Source organism: Pollachius pollachius, assembly GCF_949987615.1.
Source record: "Pollachius pollachius genome assembly, chromosome: 11".
NCBI lineage: Eukaryota > Metazoa > Chordata > Actinopteri > Gadiformes > Gadidae > Pollachius > Pollachius pollachius.
In genome coordinates, this window is record NC_136944.1 from 18,539,612 (window position 1) to 18,567,562 (window position 27,951).

At 43.1% G+C, this 27,951-nt stretch overlaps 1 protein-coding gene across 1 annotated transcript; it reads left to right on the forward strand.

Annotated features, from left to right (window-relative positions):
* Nucleotides 1-723: 723 nt before the first annotated feature.
* Nucleotides 724-27,908, forward strand: LOC307082556 (E3 ubiquitin-protein ligase rnf213-alpha-like; the record flags this gene model as incomplete). The annotated part of the gene is given in 42 exon segments (XM_079746175.1): nt 724-915; nt 3,174-3,296; nt 5,106-5,246; nt 5,513-5,672; nt 5,789-6,006; nt 6,093-6,230; nt 7,824-7,988; nt 8,209-9,433; nt 9,522-9,703; nt 9,807-9,962; nt 10,047-10,393; nt 10,395-12,021; nt 12,025-13,114; nt 13,116-13,221; nt 13,357-13,487; nt 13,666-13,823; nt 13,936-14,142; nt 14,298-14,485; nt 14,652-14,772; nt 14,892-14,992; nt 15,088-15,270; nt 15,629-15,795; nt 16,361-16,463; nt 16,872-16,986; nt 17,241-17,436; nt 17,805-17,917; nt 18,563-18,805; nt 18,986-19,048; nt 19,384-19,448; nt 22,071-22,227; nt 22,480-22,654; nt 22,988-23,094; nt 23,313-23,564; nt 24,209-24,338; nt 24,489-24,572; nt 24,716-24,896; nt 25,426-25,627; nt 25,735-25,812; nt 25,914-26,111; nt 26,799-26,888; nt 27,285-27,463; nt 27,749-27,908. Coding segments are annotated over 42 exon segments (10,017 nt in total).
* Between the last annotated feature and the right edge of the window lie 43 nt (nt 27,909-27,951).

Consider the following 27,951-nt stretch of genomic DNA (forward strand, 5'->3'; position numbering starts at 1 on the left):
ACACAGAGTGACAAGAAACTCCTCCTTCTTCAAAAAGCTCAACCATGGCCTGCGCGACACATCTGCAACAGAAGTAGAGGATGGAGAAGTCACCGCTGACACAATCCCAGTGTTAGGAAGGTACCCTGCTAGGCACCGACTGCCTCCACAGTACCTTAAGGACTTTGATACGGCCTAAAAAAAAAAAAAAAAAAAGGACTGTGAAATGGACTGAATTTGCTAAAGTTTGAAAAGAGTGTTCAGCAATGAAAAAAAAAAGAGATTTATCTCCAGACAAATTTTGTATTTGAAAGTGTTTGCAAAGTTGATTCTATGTTCCATAGGTGAAATGATATTTGAGAAAGCATTTATGTGATGCATTAGACTGAAGCAATCCAGTTGTTTGCCTAATGGTTTATTGTTGTTTACAGACCAAGTGGACGTTAATTAGTTAGTTAATGAATATTCAAAGTAACCAGAAGTGGAAGTAACAGACAACGTTGAGTTCAAGTTTAAAAAAAAAAAGAAGTGATGTAGTATTCAGATCATGCCAGTAGTCTGAATACATGTTAATATTTACCATAAGCTTGCACGTACTGCTTACGTCATTACGGTAGTAGAGGCGCGAACCGGAGGTGATGTGTACGTGGCAGATTCTGTTAGTTCTCCAGCAATAAAGCAACATACTGCGAAGCTCCGTCTCTTCATTCTAAACCAAGTAAACGATACCCACAAATACCACAAATGCCATTCAAGGCAGAGTTTGCTGGAACCATCATGCTAGACACCATATTTGATCTCCTTCGGAATTGGACTGACATCAACTTGAAGAATTTCTTCATCCAATTGAAACAGTTCTTTGACATTTATGGAAACCCATTTGTGTATGAGGACACACCGAAAAAGTGGAACTCTCTCAAATATAGAGAAAAGGAAGTAAGGACTTTTCTTCATATATATATAAAAAATGCTAACATTGTGTGCAGTAAGGAATATTACTGAAATAATGATTTAATGATAAGCCAGATCAAAGAATATAGAATATATCAAAGAATCTTAGCTTTCTGTAATGGTTGAATGTTAGCATGATAACTTTCGTGATTTGATTTTGTCCTAAACTAACGAGTAAGTCTGGACTGTTCAGCATCATGTATTTCTTATGTATGTGCTCAGTTGATTCTGGTATATTAACAATCAACCTATACATTTCCTTGCAATTCTCAGGTCCTGGTGTTGATGAAACGATTCATGCTCAAAAAAGTGATTCCTCAGTTGAAAAGAGACAGAGATTGGGAGAGGAGTATCTTCATTGAAGATCCCATGAGAGTAGCAGTTATCATGCTGTATGTGTGCTGCCATTATGGTATCCAACTTGATGAAGTGGAACTGCATAGACTCTGCCAAGCCCTGTGCTTTCCAAAGCTCCCCAAAGAAGAGTTTCTCCAGTACTGGAACAAATTGTCACTTGCTGTCTCATATCTCAAAGAGTAGGTAGTCTTCTTTGATAACTCAAACACCTTCAATCAAATAACATTGACCATTTAAAAGATACTATTTAGCTTAAAGGTAATGGAGGTAATGGATTCATTTTCTAAAAACGGAGGAAGGATCTTTCTTGAACCTTTTCCACATTTTGAAGATCAGTCTGTTATTAGGTCCTCGTCGTTGTTGGTAATGACCTGTATTAATATGCATTCAAGCTTCGATACTTCTGTTCAGGAACCCTGACTGTTCTTTGTTTTAATTTGTTCAGTCTGCCAAAGCTGCTGCTATTGCTGATCAATACAGTGGAACAGATGAGACTACATTGGTGGATTTTGGTGCTTCCTCTTCTCCACCTCCTCCAGACTACCTCAAAACCTTTCCAGCCACCTCTCTCCAAGCCTGACCTATCTTGGAACGGTTTGGAAGGTATAGGATTGCACGGAAAATCCTGGAACAATCAGGATATACAGTAAGTGTTTTTTAGCGAAAATATGTTATGTTCATTTGCAATGGGTACCTTTCCACCTTTCAACCTTTCATATATTCTTTATGAATACATTTACTTACTTTCTGATATCATATTTTGACCTGCTTATTTTTAGGGATTTACAAGACCTGATGAGTCTTAATAAACATTTGGTGGTGATTGACCCACTGACCGCCCGATCCTGGATGTGTCTGATGCCCATTGATCTACTGGTTAAGTGCAGCCTCATTACTAACGTCCAGCTGTTGGACATCCTTCATATATTTGACCAAAAGACTTCTCTCGACATCACCTACAGCAATTACAAGGTGAAGAAAGCAACACATTCATTGTTTTAACATGTTACTGTGTAAAGTTGAATTGATTTAGACACTTTTTTTTCTCCACAGAATTTATCCGACATTCTCTTGCATGTTCAACAGGGTCTTAAAAAGCACAAGTACAGGTACTTATAGACGAACAATATCATGAATATACAGCTTGATAAATCTGAGATGCTAATTGGCAATCCACCTGTGTTTATTGTCATTGACAGTGCTTTTAGCGTAGCTTACGGCAGAGAATGTTTCGCAGCTGCGGTGCACTTGCTGGAGAAGATCTGCAAAGGACTAAAACCTGCAAAGCAAGGTCGGACCCACACGGAAATCCCAGTGGCCTGCTTGAATCTCGTCGCACTGGTTGCAGACTTCCGAGATCAGAACCAGGTTTGTGTGATTCTCTCAGCTGGATGAACCAACTTCTAAGCTTCCAGATGTCATGAGTGTTGATCCTCTTAAAAGGTGGCTCAAGATGGGATGGATGATGAGCAGTATGCAAAAGACCTTGAGATGTTATATCAAGCGATGTCCGTCATGAGAAACTGGATCAGTCAGACCTTCAAAAAAACGTCCATTTATGCTTCCTACTCCATCCGAGAAAATAGTTCTGAGAGTGAAATTCAAGTGAGTGACCCCAAAAGATTGCATGGTAGATGTCTGCACTATTTATTGAAATACAAAATATTAAGATTCTGTATTTGTTATATTCTGCTCTTTGATTCCTTTACAGATGTGGGAAAACGTAATCTCGCTCAATTTAAAAAATGAAGATGTTATAAAGGAATGGAGAACGAGTTTGACAAGGGATTTGGAGGGCACATTACAGAAGGTTTTTACAGCTTTTTTTCAACTACATATATTTTCAGGGGGAAATTCAAAATGTTAACATGTTTGCGTGGCTTTAGGTATCTCCATTGGCTCAAATTGAATTCTACTGCTCAAAGAATGAAAAGCTTCGCCATTCTCATCCAAATGTGGCTGCTGTTATTGAGAAGTGTGCTCTAGAGGCGGTCACCTCATTGTGCAAGGTATGCATATTTAAAGAAATAATATTTTTTTCATTTTATCATCGGTGTAGAATTAAAACATCTGGATCATCTTAATATTGGATTAGCTATGTTTTATGTGGAATCACAAGGTCATCAGACAAGGTGGAACACAGTGCTATCGTATTAGAAAAATAATATATATATATATATAATTTTATGTGTGTGTGTGTGTGTGTGTGTATATAGATGTAGGTAGGTAGGTATATATATGTATTTGTGTGTGTGTATATATTATATATATATATATATATATATATCTAGAGCTGTCGTTTTCTCGCTCTCTCGTGCTTTCTCTATATATAAATAACTATAGTTATAGTTATAGTAAATGCATGTAATTTTGTTTCCATCTTATTTAATAAACAGACAAAGCAGGAGGGGAATCTTTTTGCAAAGTTAAATCTCAACCGGAAGTTTGGAAAACTAATTTCAGCCATCATTCAGAAGTCATGGCCATACAACACTCAAGAAATGGATCAGAATGAAGAAGTTTTTCAACACATCCTCTCTTGGATGGCTGCCAAAGATGTATTCAAACTACTTGGTAAACAAGACAAACAATGTACAGTTTACTCAAATTTGTTTGAGTGGCAGTGGTCGAAATAGGGCATTAAGATCAATTTTGCCACCAGTATTTATATTACCCCTGCCCCTCCCTGTGTCACAGTAATCCTTCCAAACCAGATTGTCTGAACCATCGATATTATTCATATTGAGTTCACCCGTTTCAAGAAGTGTAATAAATTGGAGTAATATATATTTTTTTCAGGTGCAAATGAGGAGCCAATTGAAAATCTCTCAGATGAGGCTAAAAACCTAATTGCGATCGCAAGATCCTCCTTCACAGCTATCACGGATCAGCTGGTCAATGGAAACATTAAGATGAACCTGCTCATGTTCATCTTGGGAAGACGCGAAGCCTTTCTAGAATTGCTGAAAATCGGTAATTGGTTTTATATTACAAAATTAAATCTGTGTAAGTTATTCATTAAACATTGAGCATTATAAAAACGCATAGCCAGTGATACTTATTCAAGAATATTAAGGTTTTAAAGATGACACTGGTAAAACGGTCTCATGCAATTTACAGATCTCGCCGAAGATCCTCAGTATCAGGACGAGGGAAGAATGTGTATTATGTTGAAGCAAAGAGAGGCTGAAATGGCAGCTGTTTACAACGAAAAGGATCTTGTCGATGTTGTTGTGAAAATGAGCCACAAACTGGAAGAACATATGAAGGGTATGTGTGTAACTTGGATTTAGTATTTATTATATTTAACTACCCCTAATTCACTTTAACCCCACTAACATTATTGTTTAATCCCAATAACAGTTAATCTCGGCACCTTGTAAAAAAGTCAACAGATCACCATTGAGACCATGAACCTCAATAGTTTCATGGAGGTTCACAAATTCGGCCAACAGTCTCCCCCAATTCCTATTGCGGTAACATACTACAAACTTAAAGACATCAGAGAAATGGCTGTGGTCCTGAACACCTACAGAAACAGCTACTTGTTCAAAGGTTGCTGGGAAAAACAGGCAAGACTATATGCAGACCCTGAGAAAACTGGTGTTGCTGATATAATGGCCACACCGATCATGATACGTGATGACATATTCCAGCCCTGTTATGATGAGTACCAAAACATATATCGTTGCCTGATGGATGGCAGCATTAAGCTTGGGAAAGTTGACACACTCCTCAAAGATTACACTGGAAAGTACAACGAACTTGAGCAGGATTTTGACATAATGTGCAGAGTGGACCCTTCAAATGACAAAAAGTGGATCAAGCAGAGGGCTCTGCAGATTCAGCAGTACCACGAACTTCATCTTGCCGTGGAATCGGCTCAAGCTATCATGCTTGTCAAGGAGTCACTGGGTCTTCAAGGTGACTTCAGTATTCTGCAGACATTGCTGGGAGTTGTAAGTCACCGTCATCTGACCTCAAACCCTTTCTCTTAAAGATAATACAAGCCAACAATCTTTGGCTTGTATTATTATTTTTTCAATGTATTGATATTGAGCATGCATTAACCATTTAGTAATGAATCAAAAGTACAATAACACTAATAACAATAACAATAATATATTTTGCAATATTAATAATAATAAATACATGATGGTCATCAGCATTATCAACAAATTGTATTCAACTCCATTTCATTAAGTTGTAAACTATTTTGTTCTAGACAAATGAAGACTTGAAAGAAGAACCCCTCAACCAAATTGACGATAACTTAAATCAGGCCAAGATGGTTCTTGTGGACATCAATTCCTTACGCAGAAACTGTCTACAACAGTTGGGTCACAAGAGACTATTTGTCAATTGGGTAAAAGAAGCCCTCAAAGGTAATATTTGTTGCTGATCACTCATATTGATATTGAGAGTGTTTTCCAGTGTTATAATATATTGATCAAGAAAACCCTTGCATTTGTGATGAAACAAACGTCTTCATTATTTTTAGACATAAATGAGCTGAAGGTATTTGTTGACCTGGCCTCCATTTATGCTGGAGAGAATGCCTTGGATGTGGATCGCGTTGCTTTCTTTCATGATGCAGTCCTTGGCTACTCGCCGATGCTCTACGACCTCAAGAAGGACTCAGGGTTTCAAACATTCAAGGATGTGCTGAATAAACTCTGGAGAGCTCTGGACAATGATAGTGACTTGCCTAAGAAACTGGTAGGATAAGATAATTCCCACTATATGTTGGATTTCCTTGTTTTATATATGTACAAAACCTTAAAGCATGGTGTTTTGTGTTTCAGGTCGACACTGCACGCAATCTGCAATGGCTTAAGACAGTGAAGGAGAGTCATGGCTCAGTGGAACTCTCCTCGCTTTCTTTAGCATCCTCCATCAACACCAGGGGCACCTATGTGATCAGTGCACGTAATGTAAAGAGGGTAAATAACTGATTGCTACTGTAGTTAATGCTGATCTTAATGCAGGCTTATAATTTGTCTGCCATGTTTATAATGCTGTTAATAATAAAACATATTATTTAACAGTATGTACTACAACCAAAAATTAATGTTTAGGAACAAAATCACTGGTAGCATAACTAACAGCAGACTTAAATATTTGAAAAGAAAAACGTTAAAGGTCCCATGGCATGCTACTTTATGCATGCTTTAGGTATTAGTTGGCCCCTAACAAAGTTTTTGAAGGCGTTCCCAAAATTCAGCTGTGGTGCAGAATTACAGCCACTACGAGCCAGTCGCACATTGAGCTTTCCCCAAAGACGCCGTTTCGGTGACTGTAGCTTTAATGCAAATGAGGAGGAGAGAGGCGAGTAAAGGAGGAGGGTGGGGGGGGGTGTGGCCCTGAGCAGCATGGGGCCACGGTACCATGCACTCTGTTTACAGTGGACGTATCGCAATGGCGAGGCGCAAACAGCCTTTGGCCGTGTTCTGTAAATATTCTAGAACACTCCGGGTGATCTGGCGGGAGTCCTTGAGCTCTATATCTAAATAATATCACATTATACATAGATCGATAGATATATATCATATAATATATATTATCACGGCCAAAAGCTGTGTGCGACTCCAGACCATATTATGAATCTCAAACAAATGCGTCAGGTTCTCCGACGTCTCTGGTTCTTTCACTTCCACAATATCTGAAGAAGACTGAACCGCTACATGGAGGAGAAAGGGATGGTCACCAGCGATTGTCTCCCGCCGGAGCCCCACTGCCTCCTGACAAGGCAACACCGCCTCGGAAGCATGCAGCGTGCCTCGCGACGGTGGGGCCTCGCGGCGGCGGGCAGCAGGGCTCCGGCGGGATAAAATCGTGGGCAACAATCCCTTTCTCCTCCTTGTCGTGGTTCATGTACTTCAGGGAGTCAGAGCCAAAGTACCTTTCCCCCCAATTCCTGCTCAACCATGGCTGAGATAACCCCCAGTACGAGTCTCGTTGTGGATATACCAGAGACATCAGAGAACCCGACGTGTTATGCGCCATAGCACTAACAACAGAACGGTTATCCAAATAACAACGAAGTGTGCAACACTTGCGTTACAGTCCTGGAGCTCTATATCTAAATAATATCATATTATACATACATATCTATATCATATAATACATATTATCACGGCCAAAAGCTGTGTGCGCCTCCAGACGATATTATGAATCTCAAACGACTGCGTCGGGTTCTCTAACGTCTCTGGTTCTTCCACTTCCACTTCCACATCAATCTGAAGTAGAGTGAACCACGACATGGAGGAGAAAGGGATTGTTGCCCTCAATTGTCTCCCGCCGGAGCCCCGCTGCCAAGGCACCACCGTCTCAGAAGCGGGCAGCGGGCAGCGCCGAGGCGGTGGTGCCTCACGGCAGTGGGCAGCGGGACTCCTGCGGGATACAATCTCAGGCAACAATCCCTTTCTCCTCCATGTCACGGTTCATGTAATTCAGGGAGTCAAAGCCAAAGTTCCTTTCCCCCAATTCCTTCTCCACCATGGCTGAGATAAACCCCACTACTGCTTCTATTGCAGTTGAGCCTTGACACAGCCTTAAAGCTGCAAATTCCAGAGCAGAACGGCAAGGAAGAGGAACTGCGCTGGTACACGCTTGAAGACCTACAGGAGCTCCAGAACAAACTCATGCTTATGTCTGGGAAAGGAGACCAGAGCCAGCATGAGGTGGACCACTTTGCAGAGGCAGGTCTACATGTGTTTGGCTTTCATCGCTTTGCACATGTGTTCGCACAGAAAGATGCAATACATTTTTTATCAAATCAATGTAGTAAAAAGGGGCATGTTTATAAGTACTACTAATTATTACTACTACTACTACTACTACTACTACTACTACTACTACTACTACTGCTACCACCTATCCTGCTACTACTAATAACTTCATTTGTATTTATCTTCTCAGGTTTTTGCCAATGTTCAAAGACTAGCTGAGGCTTTCATTGCTTTGTACACAGCTGGCAACCCTCTATTCAGAAGCTGGGAAGTGAAAGTCATTTGTAGCTTAAGCAATGAACGGTCAAGTATCATTATTGACTTCAAACTTGACGAAGTGGCTGATGTCATTGTCGTGGATGGAAAAATTGACCTTCAGCTTCCCGAGTTGTGCAAGAAAATTGAGAAATGCCTCAATTATTGGAAGGACTTTGTGGACAAACAAAGATCCAAACATTACTACCTAAACTATTACACAGCAGACCAGATTGTATATCTGTGCAGTAAGCTATCTCCGCAAAATGTGGCTGATTTGGAGGTTGAGGTTTTATTGATGCTCTCTTTTGTCAAGCCATATTGTACAGCAACAGATTTAAGAGAGGTCCGGCATGAAATGGTCGCAAATCAAGGAGAAACAATCCAAGCCATTGAATTTCACACTTTTGTTGACGTGCCAGAACATTTGATAGGGGATTCTTCAATCACAGGGGATTCGGTTCTTTTCGTCGAAAAGACAGATTGTTCCCGAAAATTTGATTTACTCTGGAATAGTTACATGAAGGACATGACTAGTTTTCTTCCGCATATTCTCGATATAAAAGGCCTCGGTAAATTATTGGAAAAATTGGCCGACAAGCAAAGTAAAGGGAATTCATTCATAACAAGAGGGATGCCAAATGGCCTGACTACTGGGAATCCCAACCTCATTGTCTGCTCACAGGAAGCGGTCTTCAACGCTTGCATCTCCATTTACATGAGCGATGAAAATGAGGCATTGCCCACATATGATGAAGTCCTACTATGCAACTCTTCAACATCTTATGAACAAGTGGAGCTGTTCCTAAGACGCTGTCTCACCCCTGGCTACAGCGGACGAAAGATCTACACTCTGTTCTACGGTGACCTTCTGACCTACGACGTGAGCTCCAAAGTCGAGGGTTTCTTCCAGCGAATGAAAATGCAAAGGAGAGAAGATTACAGACTAGTCATGGTCTGCAGTTCAGAGCGTGAACATGCATATATTCCCTCAGCCTTCAGTCAATACCGCTTGCACATGGTCCCTCAGGAGCCAACAGCCAGGATTCAGAGTTACCTGAGCAGACACTATAGTGTCCCTGCAGATGAGTTCAGCGCCGCAGCTGTCTTTAGAGACCGACTCTCTGTTGGAGTTGTGTCATCGGAAAGAGCTGGCGTGGGTGAGTACCAGTGTCTATGTGGCAGACCCCATATCTGAAAAAACTTTAGCAGACACTATTTTGAAGAGCATCCTGTCTTTCACTTCAGGTAAATCCCTCTATGTGAAGAGACTACATGGGAAACTGAAGCAATCGAGCGAAAGGCCATCAGTGTTAAAATGCATTCGCTTGATTGAGCCAAAGGTGGACGAGAATGCCATCCTTCAGTCTCTGCTGGAAAGCACCAAGAAAAAAGACTTGACAATTTTCCATTTAGATGTCACGGCATCGGTAAGTAGCCTTTTGTTTTAAAATGTATCAACTTTAATTTAATGTATTAAACATAATTACTTTTTTGGTTTTTATTTTTCTAATCTTTTACTTCTTCACAAAGGTCCGGAAAGGCCTTCACGACTTTCTATTTAAATTGCTGATCCTTCGTTATCTGGTGGACTCTGAGGGAATAATGTGGAAGTGTTGCAACAAGCAGTTGTATCTCATTGAAATCTTGAAATCAACATTGGAATTTCCCATAAATGTTTCACGTCAGGTAAGGTTTTGAAAAAGTGCTACATATATCTTTCTATTATTGTTATGTTAGTCTCACGTTTGTATTTTGGTTTTTCATGTATAGAGCCAAACTATGAACAGCTCGTTCATAGATTGGTTTCCAAACATCTTCTGCCGACCACCTAAAGAAGTATTGATGCTAGAGATGGAGAAGAATGAGGTTTCTGTCCCCTTCAACCCTGACCATCCACTGATCAATGATGAAGAATTCAGGAGTGAAGCCTTCCAAAGGCCATACCAATACCTCACACAATTCCATAACCGCGGAGATCTTGACACCTTCAAATACAATGCTGTTGAAGGGTCCCATGTGGAGTGTCTTCAAATGCTCCTCATGTACTGTGGCATCATGGACCCCTCATGGGCAGAGATCAGAAACTTTGCCTGGTTCCTCAACCTCCAGCTAAAAGACTGAGACATCTGTTTTTTGCAACGTTAATTTAGTTGGTGACACTCTAAGAGGATTCAAGAGCTTCGTTGTTGACTTTATGATTCTAATGGCAAAAGACTTTGCCACACCGTCACTCAGCATTTCTGACCAGAGTCCTGGAAGACTTCAGATTGACCTGAGTAGCCTGTGTGATGAGGATTTGGCCCCTTTTCTGATCAGGAAGCGATGGGAGTCAGAACCACACCCATACATCTTCTTCAATGGTGACCATGTCTCCATGACCTTCATTGGCTTCCATCTTCAGCCTAATGGAAATAAATCTGTGGATGCCATTGACCCCTCTTCTAAGAGGATAATAAGAAAAGACATCATGACCAAAGAGCTGTTTGACGTCCTAATGTTGCAGGGAGTTCCGTTCAACATCAACTTTGAACAACTACCAAGAGGGGAAAAGATTGAGAGTATCTGCCATGTCCTTGGAATCCAGCGACCCCATGATCCTGACGAAACATATGAGCTCACAACTGACAACATCCTCAAGATTTTGGCAATCCACATGCGATTTAGGTGTGGCATCCCTGTCATTATTATGGGTGAGACAGGTTGCGGTAAGACCAGGCTCATCGAATACCTATGTGAATTGCAAAGAGGTGAGGTGGCTACCGAGAACATGAAACTGGTCAAAGTCCATGGAGGAACAAGTTCAGATATAATCTACACCAAAGTCCGAGAAGCTGAAGCGGTATCTTCGAAAAACAAAGAAAACTTTGGCTTTGATTCTGTCCTGTTCTTTGACGAGGCAAACACAACGGAGGCTATTGGCAGCATCAAGGAGATCATTTGTGACCATACCGTGAAAGGTGAAAGTTTGAGACTCAACTGTGGATTGCAAATAATAGCAGCATGTAACCCTTATCGAAAACACACAGAGGAAATGATTACAAAGCTAGAGTCTGCTGGCCTTGGTTATCGAGTCCGAGCTGAGGAGACGGATGAAAAGCTTGGTTCCATCCCTCTCCGCCAATTAGTTTACAGAGTTCAGCAGTTGCCACCAAGTATGATTCCTCTGGTATGGGATTTTGGACAACTGAATGATAACACTGAGGAAAAGTACATTCAACAGATTGTGCAGAGAGTAGTTGGACTCAAAGCAATCAATGGAGCATACATCGAGATCATCACAGATGTCCTTGCAGCTTCTCAGAGATATATGCGAAAAAGAAAAGATGAGTGCAGCTTTGTCAGTCTGAGGGATGTGGAGCGCTGTATGCAAGCCTTCATGTGGTTTTTTGAGAACCACGTCATGTTCTTCACGGAACTTGAAGAATTTGAGAAAAAACAGCGGGGTCTTACGAAGGAAGTACACCAGAGAGAAACAAAGGTTCGAGACCCTGTGCTCTGGTCTATGATCATGGCTGCAGGGGTCTGCTACCATGCCTGCTTGGAAAACAAAGATGAATACAGGCAGGAAATCTGTAAAAGGATGGACTGCACCCCAGTGAGAGTAATGCAGGAAATCTCCCTTATGCAGGATCTACTTTTAAGTGGGGTGCCTATGGGTGAAACAATTGCAAAAAACAGTGCACTCAAAGAGAATGTCTTCATGATGGTCCTATGCATTGAACTTAGGATTCCCTTATTTTTGGTTTGAAAGCCTGGAAGTTCAAAATCTCTCTCTAAAACTCTTGTGGCAGATGCAATGCAAGGCCAAGCAGCTCACAGTGAGCTCTTCAAAAAGTTGAAACAAATCCATTTGGTGTCCTTCCAGTGTAGCCCCCATTCAACCCCAGAGGGCATCATTAATACGTTCAAGCAATGTGGTCGTTTCCAAGTAGGCAAGAACCTAGATGAGTACATTTCTGTTGTGGTATTGGATGAAATTGGGTTGGCCGAAGACTCTCCTAAAATGCCGCTTAAAACACTTCATCCTTTACTAGAAGAAGGATGCATTGATGATGAACCACTGCCTCACAAGAGAGTTGGTTTTATCGGCATCTCCAACTGGGCTCTAGACCCTGCAAAGATGAACAGAGGCATCTTTGTCTCCCGTGGTGACCCTGATGAGAAAGAGCTCATTGAGAGTGCAAAAGGCATATGCTCATCTGATGCAATGCTTTTGGAGGAAGTAAGTGATCTCTTCAAGCCCTTTGCCTTGGCCTACTTGGATGTCTGCCAAAAACAAGGAAAGGGCTTCTTTGGTCTCCGGGACTACTACAGCTTAGTCAAGATGATTTTTGCAATAACCAAAGGTACTGGAAAGCAGCCAAGGGAGCAGAAAATTGTTGAGGCAGTGTTGAGAAACTTCAGTGGAAAAGACAATGACGTACTCACTGTTTTCACTGCTAAGCTTAAGATGACACCCAATCTTGACATAATTGATGCGAATGACCTTGTGAGGCAGAACATTTTGGCTAGCGGACAGGAGGAAGAGTGCAGATACTTGCTGGTTCTCACTAAGAATTATGCTGCCCTGCAGATCTTGCAGCAAACTTTCTTTTCAGAAAACAAACAGCCTGAAATAATCTTTGGCTCCAGCTTTCCAAAAGATCAAGAGTACACCCAAATATGTCGCAACATCAACCGAGTGAAAATCTGCATGGAAACAGGGCACACTGTTATCCTCCTGAACTTGCAGAACCTTTACAAAAGTCTCTATGATGCTCTTAACCAGTACTACGTCTACCTCGGAGGGCAAAAATACGTAGACCTTGGACTTGGAACCCACCGCGTCAAATGCAGACAGTCTGGACATTCTGGTCGACTGCAATGAGCCTCTCAAGACGTTGTGGCTTGACATCTTTTGCGAAGAGAAGCTTTTGGAAGTGCCATCGCTGACAATTGATCTCAAGTAGGTTATCCCTGTCATGCAAGTAATTGTGGTTTGCAATTTATTATTATTATTATTTTTTTATCTTTGTATTTTAGGGGATACAATTGTGATACAATACAATACAGTTTGCATGTCATGCTCTCTCTGTCACAGCTCTGCAACAAGAACCATCCTCGTGCAAAACTGCTTTTCTCTAGACAAGAACATCACCTGTAGCATGCCCTTCAGTTGGAGGATAAGGGACTACCTAGAGGAGCTCTGGGTTTATGCTCTCCAACATGAAGGTAACATCGTGCAGCACACAAAATCCCTGTTAATTGTTGAGGCAGACAGGTCGGTCTCCACAAGCCAATCCTGATTTAGAATGAATAGAAGAAAAACCTTTATTTTCATTGCACAAGACAACAACATTTTGTTCAAGCAGTCCTCCAGTTGCACAGTTACCTTGGTCTTTGTTGACAGGCCAAACGCAGAGTCAGTTTGATGAGTTATTTTGGAAGACTCACCTTGGTGTATCCATCGCACATGCAAGACCGGAGATGCAGTCCGAGTTTCTTCAGCGATACCTACAGGACTTTATCTCCATGACGATGAACGTCAGATCCCAGGAAAACCTTCAGGTTGTCGTTTGGTTTATCGAAAATCCTTTTCCATGGCTACATTTAAGTTTCCTTCGAGGTTGCATGAAGTGCTTCAGGTATTTATACTCTCTTTTACTGTCCACTGATTTAGCTCCTTGGCAGCGCATTAAACTGCTGTGTAAATGAGATGCAGTCGCGGACAATGGAGACGCATAAAGAGGGGACCTCTCTTCCCTGGGTCCATGCTGCCTACTACGAGTTTAAGAACCGACTGCAGAACTTTGCCAGAATCGTCAACCTTGAGCCTAGGATTACCCAGGTCCTCCTGACGCCGCATGTTCAGGAAAGGGTAGAGCTGGTACGTCTCATTTACTTACCTTCTTTTACATGGAAGAAGATCTTTGTGTCTTTTCTATGCCCTCAAAGCACGATTTGGTTCCATGCTTGTGATATATGGGCCCTTACAATTGGACTTCCGGATGTCGGTTTGACTAGTTTCTTCCCCGCTCCAAGGTTCTTGATATCTATGCTGCCATCGCCTGTGTTGAGTCTCTGGAACCCACGCAACTGGAAACTGAAGGTCAGAGGCAAGTCTGGCTGAGGCAGGTGAAAAAGCTCCAGGTTCCCATTGAGTTGATATGCTCTCACGACAGCGTGATGCACTATGGAGACAAGAGCAAGAAAATGGTCTGCATGGTTCGGTAAGTGACTTGATGCTGTCATTTAGGATGAAAATATTAGCTTTTTTAGGCTAGGAATATGGACTGTAATGCAGGTTCAAATGTTGATCTGTTATATTTATTTGAATAGTAATACTTAATATTGATGGTTGTTAATGTTCTTCGTCCTTCATTATGTTTTGTTTAGGACTGGGTGGAACCGCATTTTTACCATGTCGCTGTTTGTGGAGCACTTGTTGCTGGGAGATGAGGAGGCCGAGATAAATCTGAATGCTTTGGTTCTGGAACACATGAGAATTCTTGGGCAGGTTAGTGTCGACTGAACATACAGACATTCCTTTTGACTCCTTTTTAAAAAGATCACTTCATGCAATAGCCATTTGGATTCCCATCTGGTAACGTACATTGTCATCGTTCCTCTTCCAAGACCCTGAAGAAGAATTCAGATCTCAAAAAGCAGCAGGCATTTGAGGAGGTGATTGGTGTACTCAAAGCCTGCAAAGATAAAGTGGTACAAAGTATCTTCAGGTATGGACTCATCTTGTACTTTCTTGGACTGTATTATCTAGTCTGGTATTATTCTAGGACCTTGGATCTGATACACTTCCTGTCTGCTCTCTCAGGTTTGGCCTCCAGCTATGCCCTGTGTGTACGGTGGACCCTCAAGATCCCCTCAGCCTGCCCTGTGACCACATCTACTGTTCGACCTGCATCAAACCTTTGCTGGTCCCTGGTCAGATGTACTGTCCCTTGTGCAAGCAGCCTGTTCCTGAGGACTTCTCCACGACGCCTTCTGAGGAATTAAGGTACAAACATGTTTAGAAGACACATAAGGACTTCACCTACCACAAATGTTGGTCATTGATTTTCTCTATCTGTGAACTCTTAAAGGTGACACATTACTATTATAAGCCATAACAAGATGTTTTGAAAATAGGCCTCTTCTGACATCAGAATTGGCCATGTCCACCTAGATGTGTGCTGGATAGATGAGCAACGTTTTCTACAGTCCACTGTTTAGGCTGGTAGATTGTTCTATACAGTACACATCTATATGGACAGCTTGTAACAGCTAATCACACTCATACCTGGTGGTATAATACATCATGTTTAACAATTCCTAATACTATAACTAAACTACTCTGTCATTATTCTCCTGTTTAGGATTCACATCAATCATCATGCCAAGTTCAGGGCGCAGTGCAATGCTTTCTTCATAGACCTGGTTTCCACCATGTGTTTTAAGGACAACATCCCTCCCTGTTCGGCCATCATCCACTATCTGCTGTCACTGCTCATGGTGGAGGTCGAACCCTTCCCTATATTCGGAGGTAACCCAGGGCCAGATGTGACTCATCTAAGCTGTTGAAGGCAGGGAGTGCCGAGTTGTTCCTGCGTTCCTTATATTTGCTTATCTTTCAGATTTGCACTGTTACGTAATTGTTTTACATATTAACACAAAACTTTGCTCACTTCTTAAGGGGGATGGCCTCTATATGCTTACTATATTCAGGGTCCTGATGTATTCTCAATTGGATTTGTGATTGTTTAGGAAATCTTAGGAAGTAATTCATTACAATATTAAAAAAGTATATTCCCATATAACATTTAAGATCTAGGCTACTGTAACTCTGATTCTGACTCTGAGTAACTGTGGTTAAGGGATATATAAAATATCATTTTCTTGACTGGCTTAGGGTGACACCCAGCCATTAGTTTTGAGTTCAATTCCCCATGTCCATGGTCTACCTGTAGACATCCTTGAGCAAGATGCCTAACCCCTTCCTGCCCCTGAGAGTCACTCTGGATAAAATCGCTGTAGGTGTTTAAGAAGATCCTGCACCACCTATTATATTCATTTCTCATTTATTGACTTGATGATCTCCTTTTGCCCAGGGGATCGACAAATTTTGACCAAGGTCCTCTCACCATTTGACGAGTCTGTGGACAAAAACCCAGTGGTGCGCTCCTTTGTGCTCAAACTGCTGCTGAAGTTCAGGTGAGTCGAGGAGGAGGAGTCCTATACCCCGTCCACAAGGAAACAATATTTTTGGTGAAAACGCAGAATACAAGGTTTGACAACTGCTTTCTCCTCCTCGACTGTATGTTTGTATACAGCGCGCAGGCTTGATGCGCATGCTCCACCTCGTCTTCTCCTTTTTTTGGTGGAGAACCAGCGCCACACAGTGGCCTTGAATATGTACTACAGCGTTTCTACAGCTAGAATCGTTTTTGCAATGGGTCCGTCTTTACGTACAAAGTCCTGAAACGCTGCCAAGTAAAAAACGGATCGGGAAAAAGGTTTTTGCCCCAGTCTGTCTGCGTCTTTGAGAAAAGGGCCAATGAGATTAATTTCAACGTTGTTGTTTGATATAATCCATAGCATCTTTTAACTGTTGTTCTATAGCTTTGAGGATGTGAAAGGCTATCTGCAGCAGCATCTGATGGAGGTGGAGCAAAGCATCATCTTGGATTACACTAATAAAACCGAACTGTACTCCATGTACATTAACTGCCTGGAGGTATGGATGAGGGCATACATATTCTTTGAATTTTTTCACCTTGGTTTCTATTTTTGCTTGTTTGTATGCTGTTCAATCAATACATATATGTTTGCTTGTTTGTATGCTTTTCAATCAATATTTGTTTTGGTTTTAAAATGTACTCATTCACTGTACAATAGGATTCACACATACATTTTGATAGGAGCCTATTTTACCAAAAAACAATCGCAAAAAAACAATCAAAGTTTCTTCCCCCAATTTTGTTCCTGTAGGACTCCATGTTTGAGCGGACGCAGTTCCGTTCCAGTGCCAAGCAACAGGCCTACCTGCAGGACGAGAGGGCCTTTCTGTCCAGCTGCACACGTGCAGCATGCCCAGACAGCGCTACTGTAGAGCACCTGCAGCAGGTGGCCAGGGTGCGCATGGGCCTGGACATGGCCGCCACTCTGCTGGTACAGCAAATGGAAGGTGTGTGATCGCCATAGAATCCTTCTTGATCTGACTGTATCTGTCTTAGGAGTTGTTGGCTAAAAAATATTCATGTTACAACCACAATTGTACTAGTCCCATTATTGCATCAGTTGATTAACTTAAATATCAAAACGGCATAATCTTGCACACACTTTTCTCTGCTGTGATTCCATAATTTGCGAAACCTTCTTTCTTAGCGCAGTGAAATTGGCCCCCAAATGTTCTGAATCAAGAATGGATTGTTGAATCGAATTCTGAACAAGAGAATCAAAATTGAATCTAATCTTGAGATACCAAAAGATTCACACCCCTAATCCTTCTCGTGTATTATGCTGGCGTTTCCTCTTCAATGTTTTGCACATAAGGAGCCCAAAGTGAAGGCCAGGCCGCAATCAAAGACTTTTTGGCCGCTGTGATGGCGCTGTGTAGTCAGAGCAACAACGACTGGTTCCGCGTCTACCTGATCCGCAAGATCTGCGTGTGTGACGGTTGCGTGTGTGACGTCACACACGCGACCGGTGAGTGAGAACAGCGACCGGTCACTCATCTCCTACCGTTGAGTGAGAACAACGAGAGAGAGAGAAAAGATGATGGAAACGGAGGATTGGGTTTCAAAAAAGAATAGTACAAGATCCGTCGTCTGGCAGTGGTTTGGCTACCGAAAGGAAGATGTGGAACAAAAAACGGCTTTGAGTTCTGTTTTTGCTCGAAAATAATTAACGGTTTGAATAAATGCTGTGTTGGTAAATCTAACTTGCTGTGATTTTCCTTTTCTTATGTGCAAGTTCTAAATTCTTCCAATAGAAAGCACTAATGAGTTTAAACAATATGTTGTTTCATGTAATCTACATGCAGACTTAAATTTCAGGAATGCTCGAATTATTATAACATGTAGTAACATTATGCCAGACATGGTTGAATCGAGCATTTATGATGTGCTCTAGAGGAGATTCAAAATATATCGAGATATATATTGTGTATCGAGATATAGTAAAAAAATATCGAGATATTCATTTTGGCCCATATCGCCCAGCCCTACCTTGCATCACGAACGTATGCCATGCCCTCCTTGCTTCTTCTTTGCTTGTGTTTCTGTGTCTCATTGTACACATTTCCCGTCCAGCAATGCCGAGTCTTGGTGAATCACATCGATGCTTGCGGACTCCTGGATCACGCAAAGTTAAAGGACTTTGCGAAGGCCTTGGTGGCCAACCGTCTGGGGGCCTTGGCCGTTGTACCCGGGGCCCCCAGGGGGCATTATGCGATGCTGGAGCTGACGGTCCACATGGCTTCAGTCTTGCTTTGCGCCAACCAGCGGATCCTTGTTCCCCTTCAGAACCTGGCACTGTCAACAGGGAACATGCAAGTGAGTGCATTGCGCTAATCTGTGTGCATTCAAGAAACGATTTAAATGATAATAATATAATATATACATTTTATTTTTGTGTTTAGTATTTGGTATTGATTTATGTAAGCAAATATATACTTATTCATTGTATACTATATTCATTTTTGTATTAATGTCTTTGTCTTTGTCTTGGTGCAGCAAGCCTTCTTGCCCACCATGCCAGAGGACATGTTGTTTGTAGCTCGACAGGCCATGGGAACGGTGCAGTGGTACTGTAAGTCAAAGACGTGAGCTCCACACTCTCATGTGTAAATGGGTCAGTTAAAAACTTTAATTCCGTTTTCTCCCCATCCCAACAGATTGTCGAAATAACCACCCCTGGGCCATTGGAGGGGTGTGTACAGCTCAGGCTTGTTTGTTTCTAACCACACAGCCAATATTGCACCTCTGTTCAGACATCGTTCTCAGATCCCTCCAAGCAGCAGGAAACTGCTAGGAAAAACTACTCTCTGGGTCTTTTCGGCTGCGCATAATTGCTTTTGCTACTATTATAGTGTGGTCAACCCTGGGTAAGAAGCATCTGTCCATTGAAAAAGTGTGGCGCTGAAATTGGAGGAACCCTCCACATACCTGTGGCTGGTTTCAAGGCTGCTGAAGTACAGTAAGTGCAGCGTACTCATTCACCTGAAAAAAAAATATATATATATATATATATATATATACATATATGGGAGATTGGGGTAAGATGAGCCACTGGGTAAGTTCACCCAACCCATGTATTTAGGCAACTGTGCACATTTGTTGTAATTTGATCATCAATTCAGGAAGCACCCATAATTTACTTCTGGCTATAATGGAGAGAAGTACACATGGTCAAGTTGCAAGTATTTTTCACAGTAAACATTTTTTTTCCTTAATGGTGACTGTGGGGAAAATTGTGCCAAATGCTGTGGGGTAAATTGAATCGTTCAATTTAACCCACCATGATGCACTGAAGTTAAGTCTTGTAAGTAAGTAAGTGGTATTTTAATGTAGTATCACACAACTTATTTGGCTTTTCATATTAAACATTGTAGAAAGGCTATCTTGCCAAGAAAGAGAGAGAGAAAGGAGATTGAGAGAGCAGCCACTGATGTCAAGGGTGAAAAATCCATCAGAGAAGTGGCAAAATACAGAAATATTGACATGTTTTATATTGTTTAAAGTTACCTGAAGCAAATATATAAGACTATTTGGAAAAGTAAAATGTATTCAATTTGAAAAACTAAATTGGTTAATTTACCCCCACATTGCTCAACTTACCCCTACGCTGGGGCAAGTTGAGCCACAACACCACTTTTCTTTGAGGCGTCATATTTTCGCAGACCTATTATGTCATAGATGCATTGTTATCATTTTGAATGACACATCCTGCATATCCTGAAATAAATGTAGATGTTTTCATTTTACTTCTGTCTTAGTTTTCATTGCCTAGAGAACACCATGAGGAAAAATTGGCTCATCTTACCCCACTCGCGCCTATATATATATATATATATATATATATATATATATATATACAGTGGGGCAAAAAAGTATTTAGTCAGCCACCAATTGTGCAAGTTCTCCCACTTAAAAAGACGAGAGAGGCCTGTAATTTTCATCATTGGTAAACCTCAGCTATGAGAGACAAAATGAAAAAAAAAATCCAGAAAATCACATTGTCTGATTTTTTAAGAATTTATTTGCAAATTATGGTGGAAAATAAGTATTTGGTCACCTACAAACCAGCAAGATTTCTGGCTGTCACAGACCTGTAACTTCTTCTTTTAGAGGCTCCTCTGTCCTCCACTTGTTACCTGTATTAATGGCACCTGTTTGAACTCCTTCATCAGTATAAAAGACACCTGTCCACAACCTCAAACAGTCACACTCCAAACTCCACTATGACCAAGACCAAAGAGCTGCACCAGGCTGGGAAGTCTGAATCTGCAATAGGTAAGCAGCTTGGTGTGAAGAAATCAACTGTGGGAGCAATTATTAGGAAATGGAATACATACAAGACCACTGATAATCTCCCTCGATCTGGGGCTCCACGCAAGATCTCACCCTGTGGGGTCAAAATGATCACAAGAACGGTGAACAAAAATCCCAGAACCACACGGGGGGACCTAGTGAATGACCTCCAGAGAGCTGGGACCAAAGTAACAAAGGCTACCATCACTAACACACTACGCCGCCAGGGACTCAAATCCTGCAGTGCCAGACGTGTCCCCCTGCTAAAGCCAGTGTATGTCCGGGCCCGTTTGAAGTTTGCTAGAGAGCATTTGGATGATCCAGAAGAGGATTGGGAGAATGTCATATGGTCAGATGAAACCAAAATATAACTTTTTGGTAAAAACTCAACTCGTCGTGTTTGGAGGAGAAAGAATGCTGAGTTGCATCCAAAGAACACCATATCTACAGTGAAGCATGGGGGTGGAAACATCATGCTTTGGGGCTGTTTTTCTGCCAAGGGACCAGGACGTCTGATCTGTATGACGGAAAGAATGAATGGGGCCATGTATCGTGAGATTTTGAGTGAAAACCTCCTTCCATCAGCAAGGGCACTGAAGATGAAACGTGGCTGGGTCTTTCAGCATGACAATGACCCCAAACACACCGCCCGGGCAACGAAGGAGTGGCTTCGTAAGAAGCATTTCAAGGTCCTGGAGTGGCCTAGCCAGTCTCCAGATCTCAACCCCATAGAAAATCTTTGGAGGGAGTTGAAAGTCCGTGTGGCCCAAAAACATCACTGCTCTAGAGGAGATCTGCATGGAGGAATGGGCCAAAATACCAGCAGCAGTGTGTGAAAACCTTGTAAAGACTTACAGAAAACGTTTGACCTCTGTCATTGCCAACAAATGGCATGTAACAAAGTATTGAGATGACCTTTGGTTATTGACCAAATACTTTTTTTCCACCATAATTTGCAAATAAATTCTTTAAAAATCTGACAATGTGATTTTCTAGATTTTTTTTTCATTTTGTCTCTCATAGCTGAGGTATACCTATGATGAAAATTACAGGCCTCTCTCATCTTTTTAAGTGGGAGAACTTGCACAATTGGAGGCTTACTAAATACTTTTTTGCCCCACTGTATATATATATATATATATATACACATACACACACACACACCATTTGGTGGTCTAACAATACCTTCATGCATTCGTTCTGAGCATGGGCGGCCTGTGGGGAAATCTCACATATGTACAATAGACTACTTAACAGTTTATTTGGGGCTTCCTGCGCCTTCCCCCAGGGGCGACCGCACCCAGACGGGCCACGTCCTCGGAGACCCGGGGCGCAGGGACAACCCGGACACCCTGGACACCAAGAACATGGCCCCAGGGCCCTTCACCCTGATGCGCATGCTCACCCACATGGCCATGCTGTTTGGAGCCAGCATCAACCAACAGGTACTGTAGCTGGAGGTCCCACCCCCGACCACATGCAGGGGTTCAAACACAGGCCTGTGGGATCAGAAAGATGCTACTTCATGTGCACAGTCCCATTGGACACGGAAGTTGACGTTGTTTTAAGGTATAAAAACAACAATGCAGTTATGACTTACAGTATTATGTTCCTTGCAGTGACTGACTTATGAAGGTGTCTGCTATTGTGTTGCTGGTTTGTCAAAATCTATCAAAAACACATCTGTCTGTTTGCAGCTGATCGCTAAGATCATCAAACCTCCGGTGGCGGATCCAGGAGCCTTCCTGTTGGGCCACCTGCTGAAGGACATGGAGCATCTGACCAAGTCTCTGGGGAAGGGGACGGATGACACCATCCACACGGTTCACCTTTTGCTCTGCAGCCTGCTGGAGCAACACCAGGCTCAACAAGGTAAGGATGGCACTAAGAGGTGGACCTTCTGTAACATTTGTGGAAGTTGTATGAGTACAGTGTCCCCTGTGAAACAGTGCCTTCTCTAGTGAATCACCAGTTAATGCAGTTACTTTTCTTCTTTGGGATTGGGTAACTTTTGGGTGACTTTATCAATTCAGTGCAGGTAATCAAATTACCTTTGTTTGGGGATGTCCCTAAGTTCTGATTGGTTAACCGTTTATTGTACCACATACATTTAACATGTTTGACCTGGAGAGACCACTCTCTGTCTGTTTGTGGAAAATTTGTTCTGTACAAATTACACAAAACGCTAAGTCTGTTCTACCTTAGATGAGCGTTTGTTGAAACTTGCTTATGACGACCATCTCTCTACCAAAGACTACAGGAACGGCTGGGAGATGTCAGTCAGCAACACCATCATCATACCTCAACTGGAGGTATGTTACTATCTCACTATCTAGTCATGTGGCAGGAGCTGTTATCCAGTACATTTCTTTCAGCTACACGTCCTGAAGGAGTAGGTAGCGATTTGGCGTCTTGCTCAAGGATGCATGCAGGTAGACTTCTGACTTTGGGACTTGAACCCAAACCCAGAACCCTTTAGACAGGGAGTTCTGTGCTTTCCAAAGAGGCCTATGTGTGTCCATTCCACCAGCCCATGGACAGACGGCTGAAGGAGGCCAACGACCTGGTCCGGGCAGACGCCCGTGTGTCCTGTGACCCCGTCTTCAAGCTGATGTTCGGGGACCCGCATCTCTTCCTGGCCTCCCTGCCCCGCGGCTCCCTGATCCACGGCCAGGCGGTGTGGAGCTGCAGGGAGGAGCTCTCCCTGCTGAGCCTCACCCACATCGTGGAGCAGCACGACGGCAAAGACACGCTGCCCCTGCTCTGGAGGTTCCTCCAGAGGGTGAGGAGTCCTGTGGAGATGTTAACGTTTACACTAACTATTGCTATGTGGAGATGTGTACATAAACACTCACTGTCATGTGAAGATGTTAACATGAACACTAACTAACTACTTAGATTACGTTAACTTGAACTAACTATATGTCCTGCGGAGATGTGAACACTAACTTGAACTAACCTTCTTCACGCACAATGGCTGGAACACAGGACTGAATGTGCTCGGAATTGGTTTTGTTTCTTTCTAGTAATATAAAAATGGTTTTGTGAGATAACAAAAAGGATTGGCTTTAGCTCTACTTTTTAAAACTGATGAATTGGGACAAATATGTTTGTAGGTACATTTTCAAGGAGAATCTTTAAACAATAATAACTGTTAATAAATTGTGATTGTCAATAAAAATCTATAATAATGATGTTTATTGGCAATCGTAATGCAATCGTCATGTTAAGATGTTAGGAAATGGATGCCACTGACCTACTACAATTGACCTTTTGGCCAACAATACCAATAAGCATGCTTGTCACACCAACACTTATAATGTTGTGCTCTGGTATTCACAAAACCTTGTGTTTAAGTTATTGAGCATACAAACATATCACTCAGTTGAAAGTTATGGCAACACATGTGGTTTCTTGCTGCGTTAGGAGGCAGAGCTGCGCTTCGTGAAGTTCCTTCCAGACATCCTAACACTCCAGAAGGACCTGGTGAAGAAGTTTCAGAACATCAGCGACCAGCCCTTCAGAACTATCGCCGACTTTCTCAACAGTCAACAAGGTACTGAAAGTGTTTTGTCAGAGGCACAACAACTCTCAAAATATACAAATTAACAATACTTATAGATACACCTACTAAGATTGCACTGCCTTTTGCCAATGCCTAGTTTGCGTGTGTTGACTTCAGTTCATCTTGTTTTTCTTTTACTAGTTTCACTGAGAGATTGGTATAAGAGAGGCATCACCATCTTCCTGACAACCTGGAATCAACTCAGGTTTTCCTTGGCAACAAATGGTAAACACAATTCAGTCTGTTAGTAACTGATGTATTACCTTCACTGTCTAGTAACCAAACGATCGTTACCATCAACTAACCGTGACTTATCTGAACTGACTAGCTGGCTCAAAGGACCTCAACACGGTTATGTTGTCTTCAAGGAGAGATTAAGATCCCGGCAGAGCTGTGCAAGGAAGACCTGGACTTGAACAGTGATTTCAGGTTGCTGTTGCCACAGAGACAGGGCCCAGGCCTGTGCTCCACAGCCCTGGTCAGCTACCTGATCGCCCTTCACAATGAGATCATCACATGTGTGGACAAGCACACCGGAGAACAGACCAGGTGGGGGCGCTGTTGGCACACGCAGAGAGCATGTTTTGCTGCTGGAAGGCTAAGCATGCCTTCTTGCTGTGAAGCATGCCAGCAGGGCTCGTGTACATTGGAGAATCACACCGTCTGTTTGATTGATTTAGTTGTATTTTAATTTTTGACTCTTTGATGTATATGTAGAATGGAAGTTTGTAAACGCATGTAGTTTGCTTGTAGCAACAGACTATATATTCTTTTTGTAATATATTTTTTATCATTTATTTTTGCACGTTACGGAAAATACGAGATACAACAAAGCACAGAGAAAAAACAGATACAAAAGTATAAATAAAATAGGGTCACTTTGTTATCGTATATATAGTTCGAGAGAGGGCGTCAGCCGTGGGGAGTTGTTTTGTTCCAGTCTGTGTTGTCGATGCATTTTTGGACATCATTTATATATATTTATACTCATGAATATATATGTCACAGTGAGAGGAAGCCTCTCTTCCTCACCATTCCCCCGTGTGTGTCTCTCCCCATCTCCCCCCTTCCCGCCCAGCTACGAGGTGAGCCCTGCAGACCTGACGGACCAGCAGGTGATCCGCTACGAGCTGGACCAGGAGCTGATGCCGCTGGTGCTGGCCAACAGCCAGTACAGCCTGGAGCGAGGCAAGGAGACGCTGCACGAGTACGACCTGGCCAAGATCCAGCAGCAGGTCCTCACCCACTTCCTGCAGGGCCGGCCAATCATCACCCTCCAGGTGAGTGCAGGGAGGCGGGGCTCCGCTCCACTCTACGCGAGCCAACAACGCCGTCCCCTCTGTAACACGTCGGCCCCGCCGTGCTGACTTCCTGCTCCTCTTTCCAGGGCATCCCGACCCTGGTGAACAGACACGAGCGGGACTACGCGATCATTCTGAAGGACGTCAAAGGGAAAGTAGAACAGGTGTGTGGATTGACGACGTCATGAGCTGATTAGCCGAAGCAAACAGATATTTCTAAACTTCACGGCGTTCAGAAATACACTAATGGCGTGCAACCCAACAGGAAGCCCTCCAGAGCCGGACGGCATCCTGCCTGGCGGCGGAGCTGCAGTCGTACAGCGAGGTGTGCGAGGCCCTGACCGCGCTGGAGGTGGCCCTGGGCTTCCTGGCCATGACGGGGGGGGACTCCCACATGCAGCTGTCCTGCTACCTGGAGGAGGTGCTGCAGATGAAGGAGCAGACGGCCCCCCACGTCCTCAAGGTCAGTCAGTCAGTCAGTCAGTCAGTCACTTCCCCCCTGGTGTCTGGGTCCAGCCAGTTGCCACAGCTATCTGGTTTTGGCACCAGGCCAGATGGGCGCCACTGTGTGGTTACTTCTGGTGGTGGTCCAGCGCTCCGATCGTCCAGTGGTTACAAGTCCAGCTGAGACACATTCAAACTAAATGCTTACAAGCCTTAAGGCCCATGAATCGGTCCTCTGGCCCACATTTCCCACTGGCCTGTTACTCCTAGTCCGTCGCTTTTCCTCGAAATTCAATGAAAGTCAAAGGACTCTATTTTAACGTGAGGAACGTGGTTCACATGGCACAAGGTGACAGTGCAGATAAGACATGCAGGACGGACCAGATGTCTTATTTCTCACATCTGGGGTTCTACTCTTATATAAGTACTGGACAGCAATCAAATGCATGATCGAAGCAGTCCAAAATGTCCAAGTACAAGGGTCAACTGAAGGGTTAAAAGCAGGTCCATTCACCAAGCAACTGAAATATCTATGATGATATCGTCTGGGTCCACATCCAGAGGGGAGGTGGATGTAATGGTGGTTGTTTGTCAGCTGAGGGATTCCTGGCCTGACCTCCAGTGAGTACAGATACAGTGAGGTCGGGCGTCTCGCTCTGGGATGCCTGATGGAGCCTCAGTGGTGCCCGTCTCTCCGTCCCTGCAGGCCCTGACTGTGTGCAGGCTGAGGCACTGTGTGGCGCTGTGGCAGCTCCTCACCTCGCTCAAGTCCCAGAACATGATGCGGCTCAAGAGGGTAAGGCGGCCGTTCAGCCCCGACGCACATCAAACCACACCAGGGGGCTGGAGAAAGTCCTGGGGATAGGTTCCTTCAGATTCATTATTCATCCCACAGGAAGTAATATTTTACAGCTGTTGCTGTACACACATACACATCGGAGCTATAATGTTTGATCTCAAATGTCATCAAACTTTATCACTAGGTATTTGTTTAACTCCTACACTTCATCTGTTTCCAACCATTTTACATTTTTTTAATGGCTAAACAATCCGAATAGAAGGATATTGGAATAAAAATAAGCATGCAATATGAATATAAGCTGGAACACAAACAATTATGGTTCGATACTTAACTTGTTTTATATATTTACAGTACATTTAAAGTATATGATATGCTACGGCACGTGTGCAGGATCCGTTCGCGGCGTTCCCCGGGGACTACAAGCTGCCTCTGAGCGATGAGGACCGCAGGCTGCTGTCTGGGTTCTTCGTGAAGACCGTCGCCGACGGCTTCCTGCTGGAGATGCACGAGTTCCTCCTCCTGAAGCTGAAGAACCCCAACGCCCCCGACGAGTACCGACCGGACTGGGGGTGAGCGGACCGGGACACTCAGACCGGCTCCTGGTCGATCTGGGTTTAATTACTTTTCAAGATAGACACACACATGTATCTATGTGTCCAGTTACCGTGTGTGTGTGTGTGTGTGTGTGTGTGTGTGTGTGTGTGTGTGTGTGTGTGTGTGTGTGTGTGTGTGTGTGTGTGTGTGTGTGTGTGTGTGTGTCTACAGCAAATATAAGACATGGGACATTGCTTTCCAAGTCTTCAGTGGATACGTCTGTGGTGTGCTTCCTTAATAACGGCCTCTTGTCATTTCAGGCTGAAAGTCACGGTGGTGTCCTACATGGAGCACAAAGACCTGGATGTTTCTCCTGAGGTGGAAGACTTGTTCCCAGAAGAGATCTGCCTCTCCCAGTGCATAGAGGCTTGGAAGTTCAGTGTGGTCTTCAGACAGGAGAACAGCAGTCAGAGATTTTGACGTTGAAGTGATCAATCAGGGATCAATATCTGTCCCAGAACAG